Source organism: Lipophrys pholis, assembly GCF_963383615.2.
Source record: "Lipophrys pholis genome assembly, chromosome: 19".
Lineage (NCBI taxonomy): Eukaryota > Metazoa > Chordata > Actinopteri > Blenniiformes > Blenniidae > Lipophrys > Lipophrys pholis.
The window spans coordinates 7,183,466-7,203,532 of NC_137647.1; the positions used below are offsets into that span (position 1 = coordinate 7,183,466).

At 41.9% G+C, this 20,067-nt stretch overlaps 2 protein-coding genes across 2 annotated transcripts; both read right to left on the minus strand.

Moving 5' to 3' along the window:
• Positions 1-460: 460 nt before the first annotated feature.
• LOC308124518 (complement C1q tumor necrosis factor-related protein 1-like) lies at positions 461-7,653 on the minus strand. The gene is made up of 4 exons (XM_080487554.1): positions 7,477-7,653; positions 6,660-6,793; positions 3,521-3,715; positions 461-2,336 (listed from the first exon to the last, which is right to left on the minus strand). The coding sequence occupies exons 3-4, from the start codon at positions 3,711-3,713 to the stop codon at positions 1,783-1,785; spliced, it is 747 nt and encodes a 248-aa protein (XP_080343680.1). The 5' UTR covers positions 3,714-3,715; positions 6,660-6,793; positions 7,477-7,653; the 3' UTR covers positions 461-1,782.
• A 4,503-nt stretch (positions 7,654-12,156) lies between these two features.
• LOC308124980 (interleukin-2 receptor subunit beta-like) lies at positions 12,157-20,067 on the minus strand. Its single transcript, XM_080488418.1, has 10 exons — positions 19,941-20,067; positions 19,274-19,366; positions 18,999-19,131; positions 18,851-18,917; positions 17,228-17,321; positions 16,947-17,092; positions 16,591-16,774; positions 16,382-16,487; positions 16,232-16,298; positions 12,157-15,569 (listed from the first exon to the last, which is right to left on the minus strand). The coding sequence occupies exons 2-10, from the start codon at positions 19,335-19,337 to the stop codon at positions 14,835-14,837; spliced, it is 1,596 nt and encodes a 531-aa protein (XP_080344544.1). The 5' UTR covers positions 19,338-19,366; positions 19,941-20,067; the 3' UTR covers positions 12,157-14,834.

Consider the following 20,067-nt stretch of genomic DNA (forward strand, 5'->3'; position numbering starts at 1 on the left):
AGTCGTGGGGCATTGTGACGCTGTAAAATGTTAAAGCAGCATTGTTCCCTCGTCATTTCCTCACGCTGGTGTCAACATACACAAAGGGAAGCTTGTGTGTAAACATTAAAAAAAAACAAAAAATAAAAAAAAAGGAGTTTAAACTTGCACTCCCACCCCTTCAGTGTTGTATTGCAAGCCGTCATCTTTTCATACCTTTGTTGTTGTTTATGTTAAGTCAACATTTCAGTTATTTCTGCTGTTTATTATTTTTTGTCAGAATGCAAAATAAAAGAAAAAAAAGTTGCGTCGTTAAGATGCAAAACAAATAAAAGAAAGGAGCTTGTTCACGTATTGGCAAAATAAAACCGGGTTTATGCTTTTCCAGGGCTGAAATCAGTCTTACGGGTTTAATGATCCTTTGTTAAGTCGGACTGCTGATGCGCATATTTTTACCCACAGTAACCCAGGGCAACATTTCATCCCAGAATAACTCGATGGTTTGTTTAATCTTTGGTACCAAACCACGTCCTACATTTTGACCTCATCCTGACAGCACATTGAAGCACACAGAAAGAAGAAAACAAAAAGAGAGAGAGAGAGAGAGAGAGAGATTATTGTTTTTATAAGATTTGTACAAATATTCATGCAATTTCATCAGTATTTGTGGTTGTTCGTACAAGAGAAATAAAGGTTGTGGGGCATGAAGGAGGATTTGTTATTGTGTCTGTGACAATCACTTTTCTCCAGCGGAAGATAAAAAAGGAGCTTCCCGTTCTCCCCCGGTGTTCCACAGATACACCAAATGTGGTTTCATTCTGCAAGCATCAGGCAAGAAGTGGAGTCTTCCTGTATCAGAGCAAAAAGGAAGGAAAACTCCAGTGATAAAAAAAAAGAGTGTTTACAGAAAGGGACTAATCCAGCCTATCACACTCACGATTTGTCCTTTGAGTTAATGAGGCGAGCCTAAAGGCCTGCTCACATAAACGCCGAAGTTTTAACCGAGGATTACTCTTCATTATATTCTTAAGGAGTCATTGATTTCACTTAATCTTGCAAGACTTTTCGAGCCAATCCCTCATTATCCTCCCGCCCGAAAGATTAGAATGGAAACGCTAGTATTTTTTACAGCAGCACAATATATTGCATTCAAATTCACCCTTTCAAAAGGCTTTAGCGTCGTTTTCTTAATTTCACATTGTTCTAGATGTTCGCTTTGACGTCCTTTAGTTTGCATTCACAGGTACAGAATGTGTTGAGGGCTTAATTAGTCTTTTACAAGAGAAAACAAAACGCTTTTGGTTCAAAAAGTGGATTTATAGGCAGGACGGTATCAGTCATACCACCCAGCCTTTACACAAACACTTAATGACGCATTAATCCAATATATCTTTAATTATAGCTTTTAACAATGCAGAGTTATGCTTTTCATACACCAGGTAGCAACAAACGGCTTCGAACTGGATTTAGGTTTTTAGTGCAAGTTTTCATTCACATTTATTATATTATCAAACCGAGAATGAGGATTATAAAATCTTAAAGCAGTGTTGTTTATAGCACCATCTTCAAAATAAGAGCACCATTGGCATTGTCGTAACATATAAGAATGATACTTTTCTTTGGAGCTGCTGAACGTCTTGACCTCCCAATTTCTAAAAGCCAAATGACTCATTCTGCTACTCCAAATTTTATTCTGAGCCCAAGGAGAGTCTTTGTGTTTTCAATCTAAAAAGTCAAAGTCAGAAGAAAACACCTTAAGGGCGAATTGCTTTCTGAGCTCAGCTGGAATCGTGGGCCTCTCCATCATTTTCCCTCGGCGCTCCCTCTGACGAGGTGCCCGTTGAAGGTGATGTAGACGTCGACGTCGTCGCTGTAGATGGCGTTCTCCCTCTCCCGCTTGTACAGGCGGACCCACACCTCGTCGTCCAGCTCCAGCTGCAGCATCAGGCTCTGGCTCTGCATGATGGAGCGGTCGGAGGGCTGAGCGTACACGATGGCCCGCTCCGCCTCGTTCTGCATGATGTGCAGGTACGTCTCCTTGAAGTTCCACGTGTGGACGTTGAGATTGAAGAAGTAGATCCCCGGGATGGTGCAGAAGAACTTCCCGTCGAACATGTTGAATTGGCTGTCCAGGTTGACGAAGACGGTGTCAAAGATCAGCGCCTGGTAGGAGTCCAGGCTGTGGAGGGATTTGCGGCGCCCGACGGAGAAGGCGGAGTACTGAGCTTTGCACGGGTCTCCTGGAGGACCCGCCTGACCTTTACCGCCTTTGGCTCCCGCGGGCCCCCTGGAGCCCGGAGGGCCTTCTAGTCCAGCTTTACCCGGTGTCCCTCGGTCCCCTCGGTCCCCTTTGTCTCCTGGGCAACAATAGTTCAACATTATGAGATTGATGGAACAGTCAGAGGAGCAATTTCCATTCTTTATAAGGATTTTCAAGCTACACAGAAACAAAACATAAAAAACAGACAAACTGCAAAACACTAAGATCCATCTTTCCCCTCAAGTACTCCCTCACATCAACATAGCACCAACCAACCAACCAACCAACCAACCAACCAACCAACCAACCAACCAACCAATTCAAAACCGGTCTCATCCAAAAGTCTCACATTTGGATTCCCTGTTACTGAAGGATTTGCTTTGCTCCAAGCACTTCACCACATCTGTGTGTTCGCCTGTAAGTCTCACAAGACCAAGTGGTTTGAAATAAATGATTTCACAGTGAGGAAAATGACCTGTAAGCAATGCCAATTTCAAACTCCTTCCAGTTTTGGACTGACTGACCCTGCAACGCCCAATTAGATCATTTGATGCAGGACGAAGCCTCCGAGAAGTGAATTTCTTTAATGAGAGCGTCTGCAGCTCTTGTTTGGTGTCGTAGAGCATCTTTCCGTAATCAGACAGAAATTGCACAGATTTGACCTACATGCGAGGCTGGCCAGGACAAAGTCTCTGCCATCCAACAGAAACAACCACAGCCAAACTGCAGTTTGCCAGAGAACATAGAAGTGAAAAACAGGTTTTTTTCTTCTTCTTTTTTTAATTATTTTTTTTAAAGAATATGCTCTGCACTGACAAATCAAAGAGCGATTTATTTCAGCAGAGACACTTTCTTCCAACTCTGAACCATGGTGCTGGTTTGAAATGTTATGCTTTGAGCTTTTCTTTGAAGTGGAATTGAATCGGCCAAAAATTTGGACACGTGTTTGTCACAGACCAGAGGACGGTCGTGCAAAAACTCCAACGAGAAGCTACTATTGCGGAACAGTGCACGATGGATTACTTATTATGTTTTTACTCAGAGGAATATTACTGCATATAAGTTGATATTTGTCATGTTGCTCGTGCATCACATTTACCAGTGCCTTTCAAAGAGAGCACAATGTTTCCTTGTTAACTTACATCCATTCATCCATCTTCTAAAACACTATATACAGTTAGATGATAACAAAAACTGGGAATTCATACTGTATTGAGATGTATATGATAATGATGACCTGACGCATGACCTGTGTGATGCATTCTGTTGCAGATGCATCACCTTTCAGAATGGACATGTTGATGTGGGTGCGGACCTCTGGGACATGGCTGAAGAGTCCTGCGCTGGGCTGATCTCCGCTGCCCTCTGCTGGCTCCAGGTGGTCACAGCAGCGTCTGCAGGGGACAGGAGGTGGAGGAGGCACCGGGGCCACCAGGGAGAGGAAGGACAGGAGGAGGAAGAGGACACCCAACATAACTGTGCATGGGAGAAAAGCAGGGGGGGGGGACAAGTTTCAGATGATTATTTCTTGTGCCTCAATTTTAATGCTTTTAGGCTGAAATTGAAGATTATATGAAGATTATATGAGAAGCACCCATCCACAGTAGGACAATCAACTTTTGCAGTAATAAAGATAAAGAAAAAAGACGCTATGTCACGGCTGAAATATTACAAATAATGTAATCATGACTCATAAATGTCGTCCCGGATGGAAGAAAAAGTGGTGTGTTCAACCGTTCATTACCTCATGAAAGAAAAAACATAGTTATGGTTGTGGAAAATCATGCAAAAAAAAATAAATATATATATCCCTCCCCTTAAAAAAAAAGAAAAGAACTAAATGGCCTCCATAAACTCACTGTGTCGTTTTATGTGCTGTTTCAACACGGTGCTTAAAGTCTCAGTTAAATTTTACATTAAAACTCAAAACAGAGAGAAGTTCCAAACAGTGCCAGAGTTCAAGTCTGCATGGATCATAAATCACTTGGAAAAAATGTTCCCAACACTTTTTTCTTTCTTTCTGACAAGCAAGCCAAGAGAAGCACAGTTTCAATGGAAAAGCTATGGCCGCGTGCCAGAGTGTATCCAGTGTGTACTGTAACCGGCACAATGTGTACTGCCGTGCTTATAGGACACAGCTGGATCTGTTATACCCTTCCTACAAGTACATGGTTTAGCTATATTGCTGAATACAATAGTTTGTGTGAGAATGACAGCTCAGAAAGAGGAAAGTAAAGCAGTTAAATATTCATTTATGTTCTACACAGCTTCATCAGATTCATATTCTCAAGTGCATGCTTTTGGACTGCAGCATCCATGCACAGATAGGACATGATGACTGCATCGAAAGGCCCGAACTGCACTCGAACCGTTGATGTTGTTGCAGGAGTGCTGCCCACTGCACCACCATGCACCTCACAGTCAAACATGTAGGAGGAAAATGGTGCTATTGTCGGCTTAATTTAAATGCTAATTGGTACAACGTTCACACAAATCCAAAAGATTTGGTCTGAAGACAAATCGAGTGACTCTCTACTGCCACTCGAGGAACAAAAGTGCATTACATAAATGATGCCTTTAAAGCTCATATATTTACTGCCTTTAATGTTCTGTGTTGTGCCTCTGTGTAATTCATTATTAAATGTTTCTTAAGGGATACACCGATACCAGTATCGGGTATCGGTTCAATACCAGGCATGAATACTCGTACTCAGAAAAGTGCCACCGATACCACGACACCCGATACCGCTTTACGGCAGCGCGCGTTTTGTGTATTTAGACCTACTGGGGCTGCTGCAGTTGAGACGGACACAAGGCATTGTGGGTATTGTAGTGTGTGTGTGTGTTGCGTTATCCTCCAGGGGGCCGTTGCTCCCCCGTGTATGTTCGGTGTGTACATAAACAGACGGTTTTATCGACTACTGGATCCTTGTTATGTAGGAAGATACACTGAAGACATACCAGCGCGGTTTACGGTACGTCGCTGCAAGGCACGGTAAGGAGAGCACGTCACAGGGCGGGCAATGAGGAGCGGTTAACTCCCTCGCTTCACAGCCGGCAGAAAGCAGGACCTAGAACTCAGTTCCTGAGATGAACTCTTGTTTTTATTGTATTTATTTGCCGGTTACTTTTATGTGCAGCTTCGTGCTCGACCGGCTCGTGCATAAGCAAGCTCGCTCTCTCAGGCACACTGGTCAAGCTCGTAGCGCGCCTGTTTAAGGGGCCACGCACGTGACGTTTTCTTACAGTATATGTATCGGTGTCAATTGTTTTTTAAATTAAGTACTCGGTAATGGTATTGGTGAGTACTCAAATGCAAGTACGCATACAGTGCTCGTTTTGGAAAAAAGTGGTATCGGTGCATCCCTAATTTAAAACATAAAAGATAAAAAAAAACTAAAAGAAAACAAATCCAACTATACAATCCAACAAAAACAGGAATAGAGACAGCCAAAAACCCATACAATTTTTTAAAACAAATAAAATTTAATCATTGTGTGATGCTGGGTCAAAAGCCAGTGAGTAAAAGGAGTTTATTGGTATTCATGAAGGGGTTCATGAAACACACATCTCCTCTTGTAAAGTCAAATAAATAATAGTGGAAAGAAGTAAACAGGGACTAAAATCACAACAAATTCCTCCAAATTAAAACTAACAACTGTTTAGTGTGTGTGTGGGGGGGGTAATTACTCAGACTGTGGGACTTGAGTGTTTACAGACTCTCAGTGTGGGAACTTGACTTCCTCATAAATCCTTAAATGCTCCAATCGAGGCTTGATTTTAAAGTAGTTCAAGCTAAATTTCAGTTTGATTAAAAGTCCCAGTTATGGAAACACGAGAAAACACAGCTGTGTGCACCAGTTTCCAAATACAGTTTCGCAGCTGTACAAGTTCCCATTCCAACCAAACATTCCTGCTGATCCGGGTGGTGTTTTCTTTCTTTTTCTTTTTCTTTTTCTTTTTTTCCCCGACTCTCATCCATCTTGTAGGGGAAATCTGCAGCCTGTGTTTGGACTCTTCGGGGGATTTAAAGACCGCAGATGGTCATGCAGTGTGTTTGATATGGTTCATACGCTCAACAAGAATGTTACATAACTCTTTTTCTGGTGGAAACCTCTATTTGAGCTGGAAGCTTGTCAAAGAAACACATAAAACGCAATAATCTCTGATATGAACATTTACTTACAAAGGATTTTATTGCAGTTTATGTCACACTGACAAGTTTGTAAATGTATAAACTTTAACATTATGCGTGCATTCAAAAGCAGTGGAGACTTTAAGAGGTTCCGCGGAACGGGCTGCGTCGTGGAGCGCGCCTGTTCGTGCGTAAACTGTGCGTAAAATCCGCAAATAGCGCGCGCGCGCGCGCGAACGATGCGCACACACGCACGACAGAGATTTGTTTGAGAAGGACTCTCACCTCGATTCTGCAGCCGCTTCGGTCCGCCGAGGAGACACCAGGTGAGGAGGAGAGAGAGAAGCCTGAGTCAGCAGCTCCCTCACTGTGCGGGTTCTGAAGTTCTGAAGGGAAGTCCAGCTCCTCTCTGATCCCTCCTTCATGGGAACAAGGGTTTATTGGACTGTAAAAACAAACTTAAGAGAAAAAAAAATCCTGGTGGCAGCTGTGGATCCTGATGTGATGGGAAAACTATTGCACCTGTTCAGAGCAACAATGGAGAGTGCAAACCGATTTAAAGAAAATGAATATATTGAGGACAAAGTCGAATTGATGAGCAACTTTTTACACCCTGCAAAGTGGAGCTCTTCTTATAACTGTAGGAGCGATGAGAGAGAGAGAGAGAGAGAGAGAGAGAGAGAGAGAGAGAGAGAGAGAGAGAGAGACACTGCAGGGTGGGGATTTAAAATGGGAAATATGTAAAATACTGATTTCAGTCCATATTTACTTCCAGATCCAGAATTTTATTATTTTTTTCTTCTAAGTTCAGTGAAGCTGGAGGAAAGTTGGCGGAGTTGAACTTCCCACTTCAACAGCTGCTACATGAGGCAGTGCGAAGTTACAAAAACAATATTGGGGTGACAACAAAGACTTCCCATCCTCCTGATAGAAGTTCTGGGCTGGAAGAATTTGATGAGGAAAAAAACAAAGTGGAGGAGGGGGGGGGGGGGGGGGGGGGAAGGGGGGCTTCATTCCACAGTCATTCCAGGGTCATTTGGAAAAGGGATTTCTCTCTTTCTTTTCTTTTTTTTCAAAGATTATTTCATAATAAGCGTCTCACCAAGGGAAGCCCCAGAAGAAGAAGATCCAGCGTTGGATGAAAAGAACCTTCTGAAATCACAAAAGTCAGCGAGTAGATAAAAGTAAATGAAAACACACACACAAAGCTTAAATATTAGCAGTTCAGAATATAAGATAAAAGATGTTTGTCATCATGAGGCGATACATTTCAGTATGTTCCTGCTTTGGACGTCTCCACTCTGGATGGAGGCTTCGTGGGCGAAGTCAACACATGTTAAGACAAAAAAAAAAAAACGGATCCACAAATCTGTTTCCACTTTTTTTGAACCGTTTCTGTTTCCCCTCATCTTTTTTTTTTTTATTTTCTCGAGAGATTTTGTAACATTTGGTTCATTGAAAGGAAACTTGTCAAAGCATCACTGGGGAAATCCCTGCTTTGTTGAGATCAGAGCAAATCACAGACATCTGGGCTGTCGTGTTTTTTTTTTGTTTTTTTTTTTTAAGATATCAGAGACACCAGAAAAGAGTTTCAAAGAGCCTGTTGGATTATTATTATTATTTTTAAACTGCCTGTGCTATTCCAACCTCACTGTTGAACTGGACGGTAACTAAAGCTGACAATTATAATGATGCAGAAAATGGGACATTTCTATGACTATATAGTGAAGTAAAAGCAAAAAACTTAAAAATCCAATCCAAGTAAATTACAATATTAAACATAAATACTTAACATAACATAAATGCGTAGTAAATAAATGCCTTTATTACTACAGCTCTTCATTAAGCGCCATTAAAGTAAATAATTGAATAAACATTCAGTGAATTTTAGTGAAAAAATTTGGTGACAAAAACTCAATGTTGGGGAATTCAAGGACTAAATTACTGTATTTTATTGGCTGGTGTTTAAAGAGAATAATCTTGACGAATTGTTTAATAAAAGGTATTTTCATGTATCCTTGTGATATAAAAGGTTGAAATATACAACGTCTTATACACCTCAATGTGTTTTATTTAAATTTTTAAATTAAACCTTAAAGCTGCAGTTTGTACATTATAAGTTTTACCCCTTTTATACATTAGGTGGCAGTAGTGAGTTACTGTTGACTTTATTCCAGCTTTTTTTTTTTGAATTTCTCTCACATTGTTGTCATATTATTGTGAGTGCCAGCCTCTCTTGTGTTTACAATTCAATCTATTATTTTTCTTTTTGGGCTGAGGCTCGACATTGGATTTACAAGACTGGATAAGCAGGATCAAACCATCTTTCCAAATCCCAAACGCCAAGGTACCAACGGAAATCCTCAGTTTTCATCCGATTTTCTCTCAGTCCCTGCAGAAAACAATCTTCCTGAGTTCACCTCATTGCAGGGGGATTACAACAGACACCCAAACGGCAGCACCCCCCCGGGGTGTGCTGCACCTGAGTCCTCTGGCAGAACGAGCGGCGGCGGCGGCGGCTGAGGCAGGATGTGTGGAACACGACGAGCACAGCTGCTACTCATTACTGAGTGCGGGACCCCGGGGCGGCTCGAGCTCTCATGGACAAATTCTGCTGTTACAACAGGACGACATTCCTGTGTGTGATTCAGTCTGTCTCCACTGTGAGGAGGAACAAAAAAAACCAAAAAAAAAAAAAACCCACCTGATGCTGCTCTGCTTCACCCGTCCCGCCCCTGGTTACCACGCTTTTTAATCCTCCTGCGTGTTTCTTTAAATCTCATTTGTCCTCCGAGCTCAGCGGGTGTCATCCAGGACTTTAGGTCCAGTGTCTTCGTGCGTCTGACCTTTGACCTCGCAGGTGAACTGACGGCTCCACTCCTGGATTTAGTGGCGGATCATAAAATAAAGACAAGGCTCAAATAATGGCAGTCGAATAAAACAATTTAAATTGTTGGTATTTTCTTATTCGACATTTTCAGATTTATTGGAGAAAATCCATGAAGAAAATCACTGTAGGGAATTTTAAATAGTTGTTTTTTATTCCAGTGAAAATATAAAGTAATTCCTTCTTAATACCTCATCTCTTAATAACAATAATATAAAACACAGAGTATTTTCTCTCCTAATCAGACTGAAAATGGTTTGGTCCATCTTTACTATGGAAGTTTGTGTGTGAGGGACGAGGGACATTTGGAACGATTGAATTTACTTCAAGCATCAAACATAATAACTATCAAGGTTTCCATCATTATTACGTTTTTTTTTTCCAGTTGATATGAAAACTACCTTAACATTTCCTTTTTGATATAAAATAGTTTCATCTTTTGCGCAGCAGTATTTCCAAAGCGTTTTACACCGACTCAATTTACATCTATATTTTGTTTATTATATTTGAATGGTTGCTAAAGTGTAAACTATCTTTCTATTTTTAATTGGAGGAAAATGTCCTAAATTGAAACAAAACAACCACATAAATTGTAAAAACGACCGAGATATTAACTTTTCAACAGTTTCCTTAAGAGACACAACAAATCAGTACATTTTCTGTTGAATTGTTCAGTTTTGCCGAAACACTTTTTTCTTCTTCCTGCTCAGATTGTTCTGTATTGTCGTCGTTGTTCCTCCCCGGGGATCCACTCCAAAACAAACCCCGTTTCACTAATATTCTAACATTAGAATTAAAAGACATTTAATGTGTGCAGAGATATTTCTTACCCTGACGTTATTATCAGGAATGACATATTTTACTTTTAGTGAGCAGGTTAACATGTTCTTAGTGAGTCTTTCTGTCAGGAGTTTGTATAAAATGCAGGTTTTTTTTTAAAATTCTAAATCTTTCCAATTTCTTGGACGATCAAGAATGGCGCCGCTCTATAATGATATTTATCCTCTGACTAAACAAAGTTCGTGGTATCTTGTCCCTTCTTTTCCCCCCATATATAAATAGATATTTTCCCCTGAGCTGCTTCGGAGATATTGGGCAACATTCTGACTTCCTCCGTTTTAAGGTGAGGTGTTTATCAAACGGTGCATGAAGGGAAGTGAAGGGGCTGTGTGGGTTTTTCTTTTCTTTTTTTTTAGTTTTTTAACAGAATGTCTCATCGGGTTTGTTCTCTCTTGTATTTCTGCTCTGATAGATCGAAGGTTGCTGAGTAACTGAGTCAAACCAGGGCGACAGATCTAAATGATCAAAAATGATTTATTAAAAAGAAATAAAACCGTTATGGTCATTGTGTTTGTCCTATAATAACTTTGTGCATCAATATATAAAGTGGACAAATTGTACACATAATATAAATATATGAGAGGGGCAACTCTCTGAAATTCAATACGTAGTTCTCCGTGGCTCAGTTGGTCGAGCTGAATGTCACCCTGTTTGATCCCCCGTCTGAAATCACCCCCAAAACCCTAAATTGCTCCCAATGGAGGAGGAACATCTTGACATGGGAGGTGACGTCAGCGACCTGAGCGACTCACACTGAGGTTCTGGTCCGACTTCTGATACGCTGAGTATTAAATGATCTTGTCAGTGGATCTTCAGGCGAGTACTTGGAATCACGGCACAAGGTGTCGGTGTAGGAATAAATGTGTTTGTAAGGCATGAGAGGAAGGCAAGGCACCGCTTCAGAGTTTTCTAATGTCATCTAGTGGCGATGTGAAAAAGTGCGTCAGTGTTTCTACAGTTTATGTTCGTGTACGTTTGAAAAACCTACATTAAACTTATACCGGGTGTTTATGTGTATAAGGTGTGTATAAGGTACAAATGGATGAAATTATCCACGGAACAAACACGAGTGTCGAATTCAGACTGAAATGACCCAACATGCATGTTTCTAGATTTTAAGAGGAGGCTGGAGATAAATTACAAAAGCACACAGAGAATGTGGACATTTCAAATACTGCAGCAAAAACAAGGTTTTCAGCCTTGATGTAGATATATTTATTGGATAAATAAAACCTTCCTCTGGGATCATTAAAGCATTTTGTTTTCTATTCTATTCGATTCGATTCGATTCGATTCTATTCTATTCAATTCTATTCGATTCTATTTTAAGCTCATTATATACAAGTACTAATAGATACATAAAGCTAAAGCAAATATGAAAATTAGATTTATTCTTGGCGTATTTTTTCTCCCTCTGCTATTTCTTCTTTTTCAAACTGTAACGAATCATTTCGATAGATTCTGGAATCATAAAGTCAAATGAAAAATTGAACTTGGGGATAAAATCCTATCTATTTGACTCTGTTCTTTTCTTTTTTTTTGACTCGAATGTCCATGTCGTGAGGATACGAGGACTGAATATAGTAGTGAATATTAATGTGAATCGTTTGTGGCACCGTCTGATGGCGTGTGTAATTTGACGTGGTCGCTGAAACCGAAGAGCTCCTGCCAGACGTTGTGCAACCAACCAAGAGAAGAGATTGCAGAAACGCAGATGGAAAGCAGCATCTCGTGTATGTTTTTTTTTTTTTAAACTGACATGGCGAAATAATGTCAATCCTGTTGTGAGGTGAGCGGATGTTGCTGGTTGTGTCACAGCTGAATGTCAAACCGCACTAATACACACACTCGCTCTCACAGGCAACACACCACCGGGACCAGCTGACAGGACATGTAAACACACACACACACACACACACACACACACACACACGCACACACACACACACACACACACACACACACGCACACACACACACACACACACACACACACACACACACACACACACACACACACACACACAGGAAGTCACAGGTTGACACATTTCTACCAGAGCTTTTTATTGGGTTTGGTCTCTTTACAGACGCCGCGGCGTGTCGGTGGAGACAAATCGACCTTCACAAATTCAAACCAACTCTGTCCGAAATGTCAGACTTCGACTGAGAAGGATTTAGAGAGGTGGGGATCATTCGGACCAGTGGTCTGCAACCCGCAGCTCTGGAGCCACACGTGGCATAAAGCGTCCACCAAATTCTATATAAATGTAAAAATATGTGGCCTTAAATTGCATAAAAAAAAAATTTCTTTGGTGCATACTACACAGTTTTTACGTCCAGAAATGGTCTAATCACCTGGCTGAAAATAACCAAAGATGGCAAAAGAGCTAAAATAGCTAAAGTTGCGAAAAAAAAAGAAAAAAAATTGTTAAAAGTATTTAAAGAAAACCACAGGCAAAACAGCAGAAATGGTAAAATCGCAGACAAAAAAAGGTTAAGATTGCTTATATAGTTTAAACTGTTCAATTCATTTTAAAAAAGAGGAACATGTACTCATATTGGCTTCAAATAAAATATTACTGAATTGTAGCGATGAAACATGAATGCAGCATTTTTGTAGATGTGTTGTTGTTGTTTTTCCAGATAATTTGCACGTTTTGTGATCAATTGTTTATTGATAAACAGCTCTTTTGGTCATAAAGGTTACAGACCCCTGATTCATCCAGACCTGGAAGATGTAGAAATCTTGAGTTAATTATTCATTCTTTTCTGGATTATTTGCTTTTTCAAATCTTAACTGATAATTACCACATCCATTTGAAATATTGTAATTTAGTTCATGTTAAAAGATTATATATATTTTATTTTATGTGGTTTTTTTTTAAGAAGATTACGTTCAAAAAAGCTAAAATATGGGATAAAATATGGAGTGCGTGACTGGAATAAAGTGGACTTTTTTTTTTACAAAGCATTCAATTCTGGACTATATAAGAAGACAGAGACAGTATCAGTGTCAATTAAAGTAAAATGCTGAGATTTTGTTATCGGCTCAGTCACTTTATGTGAGTGATTACACGTTATTATGAACTTTTCGTGACACGTCCATCCGTCCATCCACCTTCGATTCCATTTCATTCAGCTTTAGATGATCCCAGCTGACTTTGGTCAAACACACACACACACACACGCTCACATTCACCACTGCGGGCTATTTGTTAGGATTACTTGGAGCTACTTACACAAATCCAAGCACTTCAACTGATCTTTGAAGTCTGAAAGAACTGCCGCAACAAATATCTTCACAAGTTAAAGTAATACAAAGCTCACTGAAATCCTGCGGTCGTTGTGCTTTTTGTTTATTTTAAAGAGAGCTGTTCTTAACAGAGCTGCATACATTTTAAAGTAATTCCCACATTGCAATGTTGTTATACATGCAGATAAAGTCAAGCAAAAATGATATATAGATAGTTTGAAGTACATGTTGTTGAAGAAGTATGATACTTCTCAATATGGTAAATGTAAGATGATTAATGCCAGGGTTGGGATAACTAGTCAAGGAATGTAATTAGCAATTTTCCTTTTTTTTTTTAAACTGTCTAATAACTATTCAGGTGACGTATGTTTATGGCTTCCGCTTGTTTTACAGGGAGAAGTTCATGTATGTACAGATGCTTCCTGTACGATGGCAAGCAGGGCCACGAACATTGCCATACAGTTCACTGAGTTAACGCCACGCTCCCTTTTTGTTTATGCAATTTTGGCCCTTAAATTGAGTCACTTTTTCAGCTTCCCTGCTCAGATTTTAACCTTATTTACTTTCAGAATTAGTCTAATCGTCCCAAACCTAATTATCACCCCAGCAGCCCCTGTCAGCGCCGTTTGCCTCTTTGCGTCAGGTTCAGATTGTCATGTTGACTGAGCCCGTCCGTCAGTGCTCAGTGTTGCATGTGAATCTCCAAATCAACCGTTTGCATCGATGACCTGCCTGGAAAAAAAAAAGAACAATCGGCACAAACACCCAGGGCCAGTAAGTACCTTTGTGTATGCTGCGGACGTAGATTTGTTAAACCCGAGCTGTTTATCTTAACGGCCAAGCCAAAACATAGCGCGATGTTCTCGTAATTTGACACCAGCCTCACACAGATAACGAGCCAAGTCTTCATAGCAGCTTGAAGCCCGAGCTGAGTTACTCAAACTGCAATTGGATGCAAACTCCACAGACTGTCATCCTTCATCCAACGCAGGTACATTCTGATATGTATTTGTCCTTTATTAGAGTCTACATTTCTAAAGGCCAGGACTCAGTCCCTCGTTTGTTAATCCGAGCATTCAGCAGCTGCACAGACGAAGCTTCACCTGAGATGCTGGCGGAGTGGAAGTATAAAGCGAAAGGTGGAGGAACCTCCAGTCTGAAGCGCCTCAGCTTCATCAGAGCTCCAGGTTGAACGTCAGCCGCCAGACATGGAACCCAAACAGGATCGATGCGTTCCCATCTTGAAACCTCGTTGGAACTGAGTGGTGTTTTCAAATAGTACCCATGCTCACCTCGTTAGACCGCATTGTGGATGAAATTAGAATTATCTTTAAAATATAGACCAAAAATATATATATATATATATAAAAATTCCATTATAAAGTAATACGCTGGTCTGCTCGTGTATTTGCTTTTGGTTTGGCTCCACCCGTGTGGCCCAACAATGACCCAATTTGAGAATTGGTGACGACGTCGCCCCTTCAGATGGATTTATTGCTGAACGTCATCTGCAGCTCTTTGAGTGTCAGATATCCGGTTTTACGCGGCTCCACCGGCATGGAGGAAGGCCTGCACGCGGCACTGGGAACGACCCAGGCCGCAGAGCCGCCACTAGCAGCTGTGGCTGGGACTTCCTCCTGCTGGAGGTCAGAGGAGAGCGGCGCCACGAAGACAGGGTGAGGAGGACACGGTGGACGGGACAGCGGGTACATCTGGAGCGGGAGATGTAGAGGGAGGGTCAGAAGATGTGAGGTCAGATCATCCAGATCTTCCTCTCCGTCCAGGTCAATGTCCAGTTCTTCATCCTTTCCGGTGCAAAAGCCAGAGTCTGGGCTGTGCTGCTCTTTCTTCAGACTCTCATACGCCCTCCAGGTGGCGGGCGAAGGGAAGACGAAGGGCTGGAGGGCACAGGAATCGTCCTGATAGGTGAAGTAGGCCATTTTGGAGTCGGTGCGAGCCGAGCCCCCGGAGGAGCTGGACATGAAGTAGCCCATGTTGGAGAAGCAGGACGAGGAGGACGAGTCGCCAGCGACGCCGCTGGTCTGGGAGCCGCCAGAGGGGTGGATGTGGAGGTGAAGCAGGGCTCTGGTGGAGCCTGAGGGAGGAGGAGAAGTGGGGAGCGCGTCCCGGTCCTCACACACCTCCACCCGGGAGATCTGCTCGCATGGCTGGGACGTGAAGAACGACGGGGAGACCCTCAGAGGCTTCAGCCAGTCCTGTGTGGGAGAAAAGACTTGAGGAGGTGAAGCAGGGCTCTGGTGAAACGTTTTATCAGTGGAAACTAACAAACTGTTTGGGTTCACGCTCCGTCTCGGGGGGTTCGGTGGAGCTTCAGCTTCCAGTTTCAAACTTTCTTTCACCAGTTTTTCGCCACAAAAGATGAATTCAGCTCTAATTTCAACCTCAATGAAGCCTGATTGATTGATTGATTGATTGATTGATTGATGCAGTACTGTCTCCTTCCTCCTGGATTCTTGCTTGCTGGAACATACATTTCATTGAGGAAATCTACTCTACTCTACTCTACTCTACTGTAATCTCATCCAATCCAATATAATATAATATAATATAATATGATATAATATAATATAATTATATAAAATACATTTCATTTTCAGGGTTACAAACTATTGTTTATATGCAACCAATGAAACAAACAAACAAAATAAATAAAAGCTTCTTTACCCATACATTTGATACTGACTGAACATTTGAATGAAAGAGCCGCAGGAATAAAGAAACTCATTGCTGTACTTTGCAAACACACTCTACTACACATTTAGCGACGTTTTGGGGTGAAATTAACCGGCTGTGAAACTCTGGTGCATGTTGTGCGAAAAGGTTTAGAGAGACCTGTATTTAATTTTTTTTTTTTTACCTTGAGATTCCCTTCATAGACGGTGAGGTACTCTGAAGGGTTCGGAATGGGCTTCTCTTTGAGGAGCCTGAAACAACATGGGCGAGTCATTACAGGTTGTACAAAAATAACACGTGAAAATAAACACGCACACAGCTGCAATGCACTCACCCCCTCCTCTTGCAACTTCTGTAAATAAGCAGGAGAGCACAAATCAGGAGACACAACGGGAGCAGCAATCCCACGGACAGCACCGCTGTGTGACGGAGCCACCACTCTGGAATCGAAAGCGAAAAACTGTCAAATGCAAATATCTCATCTATGTGTGAGCATCGAGGGAAGCGGAGCCACAAGTCTGCCCAACATTTCCCTGCGTCTACCTTCATTTTCTGACGGCTCCGGCTTGTCCGGAGGGCCCGTCCAGGACGTCGTGGGACTCCAGTCGCTCCACTGGCTGTTCTTCCTGTCGAGGGGCTTGACCCTCACCCTGAGCTGCAGGTCCCCCTTCAGCTCCTCCACTGGGATCGTCCGGTCTTTGTGGTTGGTGTACAACACGTTGGCCCTCTGGTGACAAGTTTAAAAAAAAAAAAAGAAACTATTTTGAAATTGACCCGCAGCATAATGACGACACGACGAGTCTGGTTGCATGAGCTTTCAATGTGTACGTCTTAGTTTCAGCTCATGTCCGTTGTATTTCTCGTGAAATTGTCCTGAACTTTCACGCTGGAACACTCACCTGCCAGGTTTCTTCCTTCTTTTTGAGCTGAACTTGAAATTCCAAGCGAGTCAGATAGTGTGAAACATTGTGACCTGGACTCCAATATATCCACGTTCCATTGGCAGTGCAACTGACCCGAGGAGCACGTGGAGGATACATTTTAACTGTATGCACACACACACACACACACACACACACAACAACAATCATTTGTTGAACAAATGATTTCGACTGGATTCTAATACGATTATGAGTGAGCCTATCTTCATCTGGCCCACATGAAGTGAAATGTGACTCACTGTGGCCGCTCGGTTTATAGTTATGGATCGCCGCCACCAAAGTGCCGTTACACTTCATGCTGATGTTGGGCATCTTCTCCAACCCGGAGAATTCCTGCAGGGATCAATGAAGTGAGACGAGATGGAGTGGTTAGAACGCTCCCAGCCCTTCTAGTGACGAGTTTGCATGTGTTCCTTGTGTGGGAAAGAGTTTTCTCTGAATATTCAGGTTTCCCCTGATACTCCGAAAACATGCATTTCGGGTTAATTAAGGACTTTAAATTCATGTGTTTACATCGTGATGGACTGGTGACGTGACCCTGACATCGCTCTGAGTCAGCTGGGATGTATGTATGTATGTGTGTGTGTGTGTGTGTGTGTGTGTGTGTGTGTGTGTGTGTGTGTGTGTGTGTGTGTGTGTGTGTGTGTGTGTGTGTGTGTGTGTGTGTGTGTGTGTGGGTGGATGTATGTATGTATGGAAACTCTTCTTTTTTAAATTAAATGTGTATGTCTTTGTTCTTTTCTCTTTTAATATATTTTTTATATATCGGTGTAGTAGTAGTAATAGTAATAGTAGTAGTATTAGTAGTAGTAGTAGTAATACTAACAACAACAATAGTAATAGTAACGGGAGTAACAGTATTAGTAACAGTAGTAGTAGAAGAAACAGTAGTAATAATAGTAGTAGTAGTAATAGTAACAGTAGTAGTAGTAGTAGTAGTAGTAGTAGTAGAAGTAACAGTATTAATAGTAGTTGTAGTAGTAATACTAACAACAATAGTAATAGTATTGTGAGTAACGGTAGTAGTAGAAGAAACAGTAGTAATAATTGTAGTAGTAGTAATAGTAACAGTAGTAGTCGTAGTAGTAGTAGTAACAGTAGTAATAGTAGTTGTAGTAGTAATACTAACAACAACAATAGTAATAGTAGTGGGGGTAACGGTAGTAGTAGAAGTAACAGTAGTAATAGTAGCATTTGAAGTAATAGTAGTAATACCAGTAGTAGCAGTATTTATAGTAGTAGAAGTAACAGTAGTAACAATAGCAGTAGTAATAGGTGTAAATGGATTTCACTTGCGCTCTTCCACCACTTCAACAGCTCGATCAATCAAAATGCTTCACACTATGAATCATTCACACACCTTTACACACACACACACACACACACACACACACACACACACACACACACACACACACACACACACACACACACACACACACACACACACACACACACACACACACACACACACACCAGTGGAGGCGGCTGCCATGCAGGACGCTCAGTCCTTGCATTGAGGGCAATTTGGTGTTCAGTGTCTTGCTCAAGGGCACTTCAACACGTGGAAAGAGTCAATTTGGGGAATTGAACCTGCAGAATTTCCATTGAGAGACGACCACTCTACTAACTGAGCCACACCCACCCAGTTGGGTTGTTACGACTACTAACAGTGGTACTTCTACTAGTACTAGTAGTAATATTACCAGTAGTATTTCCCCAGTAAGTATTTCATGAGCCTCTGTGAGACGATGATGATGGTGTTGTAATTGACGCTACAGAAATGAAACCAGGTTGAAAGCGACATGACTGAATATGATTCCACTGGATGTGGATGAGACACGTCTATTATTGTCTCTTACTCGATTTTCAAACAGGAAACTGCAGCCTGGAAGAGAGTTCTCACGCCGCGTCAGCTGGCAGCTTTGGCTAAGAAACAGAGAACAGACTCCATCAAGATGAATGCAAATCTCTTCAATAATTCCACAAAAAAGGATTGTGACGTCTCACTTGATCAGCTTTGGTTTCCCGTGGACGAAGACTTTCTTGACGCCGGTGATCCAACAGTCGCCGCCGGGATCCGGCGCAGAGCCGTACCACGAGCAGTTGACGCTGCTGAGGTAGTCATTGGTACAGAGGAGACCTGCAGGGGCACAGACACAACAGACAAGGTTAAAAACAACAACAACAACAACAACAACAACAACAACAACAACAACAACAAACAAACAAACAAAACAAAAGTTCAGATGAGATTTCGGTTTCGTTTGTTTCTTTGTGTGAACCTTTGTGGGAGTGGACTGCGTGAAGTGAGAACAGAGCCGCCAGGACGGGGTAGAGCTTCTCCATGGCCGACTCCACATCTGTCCAAAGAGATTCTGAAAACAGAGCGGTAAAATAATCAGGCACGAATTGAGGACCGCTTTAGTGATTCGGTGCGTTTGAATTGAAAGCGCTCTTGAAACTCATGAGTGAAACGTGGAAGTAGAAAACACACAAGTCGACATACATTTGGTAGGATTGGTGTTGAGGAGGCTGCGGCGAACGAGAACCAATGTAACCTGACTCATAACGCGACAGAGAATATATTAACTGTGTTAGCGAGCGCTTCCTGTCAGCGAACGGCAAAAAGACCAGCGTCGCACTCAATTAGCCCGAATGACACGTAGAACAACAAATTAAGGCTCCTAATTTAAAACAGTGTTCATTTATGCGTCTATTTATCTCTCCCTGCGAACACACAGGACGAGCTGCGATGACCTGAGAAGGTTCACGTTTCCAACAAGTTGCCCTTTGTGCCGCCGCGCCGAGTCACTCGCTTTGTTATTCACCCCTGAAACGTCTTTGAAACGCGCGGCGCTGCAGTTTATGCATTGAAAGAAATGAATCATGCATCTGTAAGAATGATGAGGATGATGAGGATGATGAGGATATTAAAATAAAAAACAATACCTCACGGGACTTGGCCACCGGTGGTGATGGAGAGGAAATCACAAGTTTGTCTTCTGGTGGTGGAGATTCTGTCCTTCTTCTACTCGCTCATCAGTACCTCACAGTCTTGTACAAACACCCCCCTCCT

What these genes read in the sequence shown, in the direction of transcription:
- LOC308124980 (XM_080488418.1), bottom strand. Translation starts at nt 19,337, where the DNA reads ATGGAGAAGCTCTACCCCGTCCTGGCGGCTCTGTTCTCACTTCACGCA. An exon ending in AGAAGTTGCAAGAGGAGGGG is followed by an intron (nt 16,299 to 16,381) that starts GTGAGTGCATTG and finishes ATGTTGTTTCAG; the next exon opens with GCTCCTCAAAGAGAAGCCCA. An exon ending in TCTATGAAGGGAATCTCAAG is followed by an intron (nt 15,570 to 16,231) that starts GTAAAAAAAAAA and finishes TCTCCCACACAG; the next exon opens with GACTGGCTGAAGCCTCTGAG.
- LOC308124518 (XM_080487554.1), bottom strand. Translation starts at nt 3,713, where the DNA reads ATGTTGGGTGTCCTCTTCCTCCTCCTGTCCTTCCTCTCCCTGGTGGCC. An exon ending in CAACATGTCCATTCTGAAAG is followed by an intron (nt 2,337 to 3,520) that starts GTGATGCATCTG and finishes ATTGTTGCCCAG; the next exon opens with GAGACAAAGGGGACCGAGGG.